Source organism: Lipophrys pholis (genome assembly GCF_963383615.2).
Source record: "Lipophrys pholis genome assembly, contig: SCAFFOLD_115, whole genome shotgun sequence".
Classification (NCBI taxonomy): domain Eukaryota; kingdom Metazoa; phylum Chordata; class Actinopteri; order Blenniiformes; family Blenniidae; genus Lipophrys; species Lipophrys pholis.
Window position 1 is genome coordinate 13,292 of NW_028292320.1, and position 10,249 is coordinate 23,540.

Here is a 10,249-nt window from a genome sequence, read left to right on the forward strand (position 1 = left end):
ACCCCTCTTTTTAGGACTGGAAGGGAATGGCATTCGGAGGGTGGACAAAGCCCAGCATAAAGCAGTTTCAAGGGACAACGGTAGTGTGCAGCACTGGAGTGGATTTGAATTTTAGATAGTGATTTGATGAAGGACGAGGGGAAAAGCCCATATACGAACATAATGGCAGAGATTAGGGAGAAGGCACTACTGTACAATTCCTTCCATAAAACTAGACAGCAGTGGCGGGCAGTTACCAACAGGCCTAAACTGCATCGTTCACGCAATAAAAAGACCCACAGCCTCGCCACTCAGGCCTCCAAAGAATTCTACTCAACTATCAAGCATAGCAGCTCTCCTTTTTATTCCACGGTGCAATCTAACCTCAAGAGTAAGGCCATCAGCCTGCAGAAGGTGAAGCTTTAGCAAGCGGTTTAGTTCTAAACAAAGAAAGAAGCAATTAGTTAAAAAAAATTAGACTTCATGCAGGCTAAGCGCAGTCCTGAGTTCATTGTCGATTATTTTGCCAAAATCACTAAAATTCCAGCCAGAAAGGGACTCACATTGCTTCTTGACATATACGATGAATTCCTGGAACTTTCAAAGACGAATAATCATTAAGGCATGGCGGATTTGGCCTGCAGGGCATTAAACCAGGCAATAGACCTGTGTGACATGGAACTGATCATCTGCCTTATTGAGTTCAGCGGAGATGTCATGTTTGGGAACTGCGATTTCGAAGAGGCTCTGTATTTCTACAACCAGGGCAGGGTATGCACCAGCTTTATGGGTGGCTATGCAAAGAAGATTGACTTTCTGGTGTCGATGTCAAAATGTGCAGGCAAGTTGTTGCATAATGACTAGGCCATACGCTTTTTGCTCAAGAGTCTCGAGTACTGTTACTTGATCCACGACTAGGAGAGGGAGTTGTTGATTTATGACTTGTTGGGAGTGTGCTTTTACTCAGGGGGTGAGATAAAGCAAGCGCGCTACTATCACGAGCGTTTCATTAATGCTATCCCTGAAAATCGTGGGTAACATTCCAGGTCTTTCATCTCATCTCGCTAGAATTTCAACACCTACAGTCTGAACATCCCCATCATGTGCAAAGAGGTCTCTCCTTTGTTCCTTGCGTATCTCAGTCTCCCTCTCAACGATCGGTAGAACCCCAGTCAGCTACGCAGCTAGGCTACACACAAGCCTTTAGACCAGTGCAAAGCCAGTATCGAGCAGGTGGGCAAAGACCCCTAGTTCAGAGATGTGATGGACTTTCCTAAATAGTCGAAAGTGGACTTCGAATGCGATTTCATTGAAAGAGTGGATCCTCCTATGAAGTTAATGATTGACAGGATCAAGAAGAGGAATTGCAGAGCCAACAGGGACAGGTGCAGGACTTTAAATACCTCATCAGGCAATTGGGAGGGTAGGATTAACGACAGTTTTAGGTCGAAAGTAAGAAACAGCTAGAGTATGAGGGGACGAGCATTGCTGACCCATGACGGGTACTCGAACATGTTGCTAAAGCGACATGGGTGGGAGTACTATTACTCATTTTTATTCAAGGGGATGTTGATATCCTACTGCTAGTTCATCACTGGCAGACAGAGTCTGTTAGTCAAGATCAACATTTGATTATCTAAATGTAGACCTTCATCGATGCTTTTGAAGATAGCAACGCCTTCCCTGCTAGACATGCAGTCATCGCAGATGTCTTTGGCAATGGACAGGCTAAGCTCTTGCTTTACTAGCACGAGAGGAGCATCATCTCTTTCTACAATGGTATCACCAGATAGGGGGAGGTTGCCGCCAAACTCAAAGGAGTTCAGGGTATGTTCATCTTCTCTGAAAGCAGGGCTGATTCCATCGCCACATACTACGAGGATTGCTTCTACCTTATCCGCAATCTGCAGGAGAGTCACCGAGTGAAATTACCAAGGGTGATACTTTCAGATCCCGAGAAAAGGGCATTTGAGGCAGTAACCTAGAACGATACTTTCAATCTGCTGAAGGCTCTCAGCAAGTAATCGTCGACCTTGTGCTAGTATTCGAAGAGCTACCTGCTGTGTGCAGATGAACAGGTGCGAGTCTAACAAAAGAAACACTACGAGTCTATAAAGGACACCATCATTAGCCATGCAGTCATCAAGAGCATAATCTTTCTAGGCACTGAGGCAGGTATGCTCTACTAACTGGATGCCAAGGGCCACATGATCTTTAACTCCAAGAAGTTGGGTTTTATTCCTCAGTTCATCACTGGCACTAACCATCCCTGTCTGCTGGGCAGGAATGGAGAGGCCTTGTTCAATCAAAAGCAGAGCATTCTAGAAGGCAGGGTTGTAGGGTGCTTCTCTATTTATGGAAAGGTTGCCATAGCACTGGACTGCAAAAGATTCGAGGTGTATGATGAGCAGCTGCGATTGCAATACAAAGGGTACACTCCTTCCCATATCACCCATATCTGCGAACTGGAAACGTCCTCAGTCTCGGGACTGATTCTCTGTCTGGAGGGCAAGTAGCTCGGGATTTATACCAAAAGCAAGTTGGTTTCGAAAGTGGAGTTGAAGGACCAGCTGATCAGCCTGTGTTTTGGCAGCTATGGGCGGGAGGAGGGGTGCCTGGTACTCTTGTATGAGCGCAAAGGCTTCTAAATTAAGATTCTGTCAAGGAAGTTTCTAAAGCCTAAATAAAACGTAAAATAAAAAGAGAGCAAGGCCATCCTGCCCATGGTGAGCACACTTACCAAATCCATCTCCAAGCTGTAGCAGTAAAACTACATGGAAATGTTCTATCATTTCCAAGTCGACTTCCTTCAGCTTAAAACCAACCTGCTCAAGAAGAAGCATGCCATCTAGTAATCAGAAGTCACTGTAGGCTCTCCTCTCAAAATGTCTGTCACCCTCTTCGGAGCCAACCCTTTCCTCCTCCGTGTAGTGATCCTCAATATCGGCGCCAAATTTATAAAGCAGCTGGCAGTAGGGCTCAACTACGACCAGAGGTAGGTGCGGGTGAGACAGCCTCTGCATAGGGTGAGTGTGGTCATACCTCTGCTATAGGTGGTGAAGGAGTTTGAGGTGAGTCGAGAGGTGGATGATCGAACGATAATAGGACTGTACGTGGGAGACATGAAAGGGCACAAGTACTGCACATCCCAATTGGTCCTTCCTTCTTCACTTGAGTGATATTCAGAGTCAATAGAAATTCATGTCGACCCCTGTGCTGCACAGCACCTTGTCTCCCGCGTATTGCTTTATCGATGGCTTGCTCCAGCCCCCGAAGGACACCGTGCTCCAGTCGCTGAACGAAGGATTATTGTCGTAATGAGCGTACCACACGGGCACATTGGTGTATGACTTGCAGTTTGACCGTGATCCCATAATAGTCTCCCACATGTAGGCTGATGAGTAGATGCCCACCTTCTTACCTTTGGCCTTGAGCGAGCTGACTAGTTGTCCTAGGTACTCACAATTGGAGGAAGTTGAGTACTTGGACCATGAACAGCCTGAAGAAGGGTTGATTTCAACATCGATCCAGATCATGCCGTATGAGGCATTGACGTCTCTGTACTCACTCAGGTTGAATTCGGCCTGCTCCTAAAAGATAATTTCCTCTCCAGGCCGAGTCATGTACCCCGCACGCATTCCATTGATCTACTCAGCTTATTCAGTCAAAGAACGAGTGGCCTTCTAAGGATTTCCTACTGCATTGATGAGCTGGTCCACCTGACTGGAGGCACTTTTCCCACGGCATGGGAACATGTAGATGTCAGTGATAAGGCCGGCAGTCTTGCTATTTTTGATGTTGGCGTTGACATTGGGGTCAACAGCCCCATAGGAGAGGTAGCCCCTGATGATTGAGAAGGACTTGCCTGCCCCCTTCAGACAGGTGAACTGATTGCAGGCAGTACTGAGATCAATGCCTTGGGTGGCTTTTCCATGCCTAAGAAGCAAAACCATGCCCAGTACAATCATATCTAGTTTTGATATGTATCCTTAGTGAATCACATAAGCAAAATCCAGAACATCAACAATGCTCCCACCACTCCTATTGCTATCTTGTGCTCCAGCAGCAGGAAGGGCTTCAGCTCCACCTCAATGGGTTCGGGGCCAAGGGACTTGATCTGGGTGGTGTCTTGCACCTTGAAGCCGTTGTGATAGGCGGAATACTGATAGAGTCTGTTTTACCTAAGAGAGGCCTGGAGTTTGAGATCTGCGATGGTGAGAGAGGGAGCGAGCTTGATGGTGAATGTCTAAGTTTAATCGTACTTGATGATGACTTCCATATTAATATAATGACAGCAAGTAACAGTTCAGAAGTCAACTCTATCATCATGGAGTATAAATACTATATCAGTTCCGTTAATAATGCAATTCCTCTAGGGACACACTCTTTGGTTATCCACCTCCTAAGACTATCTCCCTGTCACCCTCCACTCCCTCCATTCTCAACATGCAATCGTCCTCCTTCACAACTAGTAACTCACTGTCCACCCTTCCGCTCTCTCCTCAATAGCCAGGCCTTCTCCCTAAAAGGACCTGTGCAGACTTGCAAATTTCAACGAGGCCTCAATCCTGGCTCACCTGCAGCGTAGATTCAGCAATTAGCAGCAAATCTACACGGCCCTAGGCGACACCCTTCTAACCCTCAATCCTTACAAACGAGACCTAACCTAAGTTAAGCATTAGTTTCCTCATATCTGCACCACAGCGCAGAAGATGCTTTACGGACTTGCCTGTGGTAGTAATCAAGTAGCACTGATCACGGGAGAGAGTGGGGCAGGCAAGACTGAGAGCGCTAAGTTACTACTCCAGAATTTGGTGCTACATAGCAGTGGCTAGAAATCACTATAAAGCAGAGTTCTGTCAGCCACTCCCATAATGGAAGCTTTTGGCAATGCCAAGACAATCCATAATGATAATTCCAGTAGGTTTGGAAAGTATCTCAAATTGCATTTTCAGGATGGTAAGCTGGCAGGTGCTTCCTTCCAAAGCTTCTTGCTTTAGAAGGCCAGAGTTACTCACCTTGCCAAGGACTAGCGCAACTTTCACATATTATATGGACTTGTGAAAAGCACAGTCATTCGAGAAGAGTATGGACTCCCCTCAATCCCACAGAACTTCAAACTGCTTGGAGAGTGCATGGAGATTGGTGATCTGGACGATATGAGATTAATCGGATAAGTGATTTCAGCCTTCAAGCAGCTCAAATTTTCAAAGGAGTATGTCAGAAAGGTACTCCTCATACTACAGGGAATACTCTGCCTTGGCAACCTTTCCATTGAATAGTTAGACGACTAGTGCAGTCTGGATGAAGCAACACTGCACCAGGCCTGCCAAATGCTGTCTGTAGACCATTAGACCCTAAGGGAAATCATTCTGTACAAAGTGAGAATAGTCGGTCAGGAGCGGATAGTCTCCCCCTTACCCAGAAATGGTTGTTTGACCAGTCTTCATTCCTTATTAAGGTTCCTTTATGAGCGGGTATTCATCTAGTTGATCGATAAGATCAATCACTGCAACCATCCTTCAAGACGTGCAAGGCAAGAAGTAGGCATCTTGGACATCTTCGGGTTTGAAAACTTCCCTCTCAACAGCTTCGAACAACTCAACATCAATTACGCAAACGAAAAGCTGCAGGGACTCTACTGCGCCACAGTAATATCCGGCTAACTAACTCAACTTGAGGCAGATGGCATTTCCAGACCTGAGGTGCAGCCACCCGACAATTCATAGCTAATTGCTCTGTTCGAAGGAGAAAAGGGACTCTATCGACTGCTCGATGACTTAAGCAATATGGCCTCAGCCAAGGACGAAGAGCTGATCTCAGCTTGTAGGAGGTTTGTCCGGTGCAGCAAGTTCGAGCCTGCTCATCTGAACGACAGCTTCACCATCCTCCACTCCCATGAACCAGTCAAGTACCAGGTGGCTGGATTCAAAGTAAAGAACAGTGACTCAGTAGGTGCTGAGGTGCGACATCTGGTCGATCAGATACTGCACAGTGAAGATGAGGAGCAGTTCTAAAGTAAAGTGAGTTTAGGCCGTGCATTTCTCAGGGACATGCATGCCCTTTTCCACTAAATTGGGGGCAGCACTGTCACATTCATCAAATGTATCAAGCCCAACTCTTAGAAAAGGCCCATGACTTTCGACCGTCCCTTCGTTCTCAGACAAATGAGATACCAAGGGATCACCGAGACTGTGAAGGTAAGAAAGATGATAATGCCTCATCGAATGCTGCAGTAGGACTTCATTCTGCAATACTGTCACAGACAATTTGGTGTAATTAGCAAGGGCACAGGGAGTCTACAAGAGCAGACTGCAATTGTCTTAGAGGCTCTTAATCTGAAGGGCCAGATCGGTAGAGAGTATGTCTACTTCTAGGAGGGTGCCTTAGCAAGGTTGAGAGAACTGGCAGAAAAGCAAAAACAACTCCGAGATCAAGCTGTCCGTCGGATCCAGTAATTCGTTCGAGTCAAGCTGTTCAAGTCAAGAGTATTGAAGAGCTTGAAACTGTTTTCTGAAAGGAGTCACCATTTGCAAGGAATTTTCATGAGGCTCTATCTCACAGTTATTTCTCAGGCCATTAGACAATTAAGCCGGTGGCCTGGTCACGCGAGGCGCCCAGAGGAAAACACTGCAAGTCTCTATGTCAGTAAGGTGCACGAAAAGCCCAAGCGACTATAGTTCGGTAGGGTGATCGAGAACGAAGAGGATTTCCAGACTGCTAGGCAGGATTACTCTCTGCTGCTTACAGGCATGTTGAGGGTTGAGAGTGGGCCATGGGACAACCCCATTCTGCGTGAAATTCTGTAGCACACTCGTGAACAACCCGCGATGGAGCCTCTTATAAATTCAGAGGATTGTAAGTTCAAGCTTGAACTAAGTGAAAAATCAGGAGAGAACACATTCATCAAATTTTACGAAAGCAAAATGCGCGAAAAGAGATCCTTCTTTGGTGTGCGCAGTGGCTAGGACATCCTTCAGTATCGCAACAAACCTCTTACCCAATCCTTGATCATCCTCAGTGAGGAGTAGGACATAAAAGCACAACAGAGCTTCAACCTCATCCTCCAGGTGCTGAGCGATCACGACCCTGAGAATATCGTCCGAGTTACTCTCGAATTACTGGCCACTGTGCGGGAGACCTCTCTTTCTTTTAAAACTGAGGTTGTCTCTCAGATAATCAAATAAATCCGAGGCAATGTTGTGGAAGAAGAAATCATCCGCCTTCATCAGCTCGGTCTTGCTTTCCTTCATCTTTACAGGCCTGAGCATGACTGCCTCATTTCCTTGCGCTCATTTCTAATGGCTAGATTGCTAAAGCCTGGCAGGTCTCCACGTGAAAGATAATACACTACAATTCTATGTGCAAGGGTGGTACATGCACTATAGAAAGAGCAGACAGTCGTGTATCTGCCGACCTTAACCCAGCTAAAGGCTCTGATGTGCAAGAAGCAGATGGCAGTAGGAGTTTTTCTTTTGCACAGGCAGTAAGGTGAGCGTCTACGTCTAGCCTTTTGATAATTTCGGTGTGTTGAAGAGAAAAATATTTGACCAAGTTGCAGTGGATAGAGCCTTCATCCACAACTTGTTTGCTATTTTTCAGATTTGTAATGCGCATGGCAAGCCTCTAGAAGAGACACCCCTAAAAGATGATGAAGTTGTATGGGACTTACTAGCCTATGAGGACAGATTGCGTGCCAAGTATCATAGTGCAGGACAATCAGAGCCCACCTTTGTTTTTATGCTAAAATTGGCCTTTCCCTATGAGATTTCCAGACTTGACCGGGAGTCTATCGACCTGGTCTTTGCACAGGGCTACTTCTAGTACATCGTTGGCAAACTCGATCTGCCAGCAGAGCAAGCACTTCAAGTGATCGCCTGTATTCGACTATTGAACAAACATTTGCTGACCAAGCTGGAGGAAAGATCAGCGAAGTACAACTTCCCCACACAACAAATCGATTTACTGCTGGACAACCAGCACATCCAAGATCCTAAAGTGCTCGCCATCCAATGCTTCTCCCACAGTCCGCACTTTCTGAAGCACACTCTTCCAGTCATCTTTCAAGGACAGACATGCAAAGTCTGCATGGACACTCAGCACTTGAGAGTGCTGGGGACAAGTCTACTTCTGGAAATTAACCTTCGAAAGCTGGAGAGATGGAAAGTTGTGGACCAGAGCACGATGAAGATAACTCAGGAGGGATTGGAGCACGAACTGAGGGGATAGTTTGTGTGCGACATCAATGATTACATAGTAAAGACTAGTGGGCTGCTGGTTAAGCGTGCTACCAAATGAGTAAGTCAAAAGTAACTAAATATCCTTTAATCATATACATTGTTGCATTACAAGTCAATTATTGATCGGCTCTTACACTCCAGTGAAAGCTGGCAGGTCATCTAGCTAGGTCTGCTCATTCTTCTTCTATTATTTCGGTTGGTCTTTTGACATGAAGAACAGGATCACATAGAGGATGCTAAGCAGAATCAGCAGTATAGCACAGATAATCTGACTCCATATCCCTCCCAGAATCAGCAGACCCATCAAGAAGCAGCACCCTCCCTTCCCTAGGTCGTAGTCCAGCAGCTAAATGTAGTATAGCACGCTTCTGACCCCGAACTATGCAGTGATGAGGATTATTGAGAAGAGGCTGGTCAGGGTGTGACAAAAAGTAGAGGGCCAAGAAAAGGGAGTTGAAATTGCCTAACCCCAAAGATGTCGCTTCTATGACGGAATTGACAAGGACTAAGAGGGAGATTACGATGGTGGAAATCTTGGCAGTGATGCGGAGTATTTTGTAGATTCTTTTTTTCTTTTTGGTGGGTTGTTCTATTTTTACATGATCAAATAAAGCAAAACATTCACTAATAATCTTTACTTTCGCTAACCACAGGTAGGGCATTTGAGCACTTCTAAATTGAATGAAAGAAGTGTATTCAACTATCATCTTTGCGGTTTTTAAATATTTCTATTATGCGGTGAGCTCCTTTCCAAGAAAAGATCCATCCTTATGCTGCCTAACAATCCAGCCAACATTCATTGATTATTTAATTTCAACAAGATGAAGACTGAATAAGCTCCTCAGGCTGTCCCTCCATCGGCCAAGACCACCACCAAAAAGTCCAAGAAGGCCAAAAAAGGTGCCTAGGAGGTAGAGGGAGAGGAGGGCCAAACTAAGGCTGTCGTTCAGTATGGTCCACCCGAAGGCAATGATTAATTGGTCTTCGGTGTATGCCATATCTTAGCCTCCTGGAATGACACCTTCATCCATGTTACCGACCTTACTGGCCGTTAAACCCTTGTCCGAATCACAGGGGGAATGAAGGTCAAGACTGATCGTGAAGAGCCTTCACCATATGCTGCTATGTGTGCTGCTATGGATGTGATCAACAAGCTCAAGGTTCTCAATATCAAAGCCCTGCACATCAAACTGAGGGGAAGAGGTGGTACAGATTCCAAGCAGCCAGGACCAGGTGCCCAGGCTGCGCTCCGAGTATTGGCCAGATATGAGATGAAGATTGGTCGGATTGAAGATGTGACTCCGATCCAACCGATTCGACCCGAAGGAAGGGAGGCCGTCGTGGGCGCAGATTATGATTGCACACAATTTAGACACCATGCATCGATCTTCTTCTAAGAAGCAGCCCCTTTCCAAATCTTGTCCACAATATCGTCTTGGCAAATCAAAGCCCAAAGTTGTCAAGAAACTGGGTATTCCACCAGCTGTCCTGGATAGAGTTGAATAAGCAGAAAAAGCGATCAAGAGTGAATTTGCCCTACTTACCTGGCAACGATTTGTGGAAATACTAGCACGGATTGAGAACATTCCTGGCAAACGCTTAGTTCTTTTTATGGGGAGATTGCTTCTATATCCTCGACGGTAAGCAGGAACACAGACACGCGTTGCTCGAGTATCTTGCAAGTAGAGGTGGAGGGAACAAGGTGACTCAAGGCTTGCAGATGATTAACAGTAGTGATGGATCATATAAAAATGGAAAATGGCCTGTACCTGCAAGCTGGGAATCCCGCTCATCTAGCCCTCAAGATCTTCGTCAGTAAAGTGCGTCCCGACCTGCCCATCAGGGAGTTCAAAAGCCAAGTATAGTTCCGTGAGAAATGTGAAGACCTAGGGTTTTTTATCCCACTAATGCCAGCAGCAGCCATAGGATCAGCTAGGATATTGGAAGAAATCCCCATCGTTAAGCACTTCACTAAGTCCAATAAACAACTCAGTAACTACCTAGGAGGATCTCAAAAGGAGGAGACTGAA

The 10,249-nt window shown here is 45.9% G+C and overlaps 1 protein-coding gene across 1 annotated transcript; it reads right to left on the reverse strand.

Annotated features, from left to right (window-relative positions):
- Positions 1-3,167: 3,167 nt before the first annotated feature.
- LOC308127973 (putative GH family 25 lysozyme 2) lies at positions 3,168-4,258 on the reverse strand (the record flags this gene model as incomplete). Its single annotated transcript, XM_080493635.1, has 4 exons — positions 3,168-3,569; positions 3,678-3,866; positions 4,016-4,151; positions 4,242-4,258. 4 exons carry the CDS (start codon positions 4,256-4,258, stop codon positions 3,168-3,170), a joined length of 744 nt encoding a protein of 247 aa, XP_080349761.1.
- Positions 4,259-10,249: the final 5,991 nt, after the last annotated feature.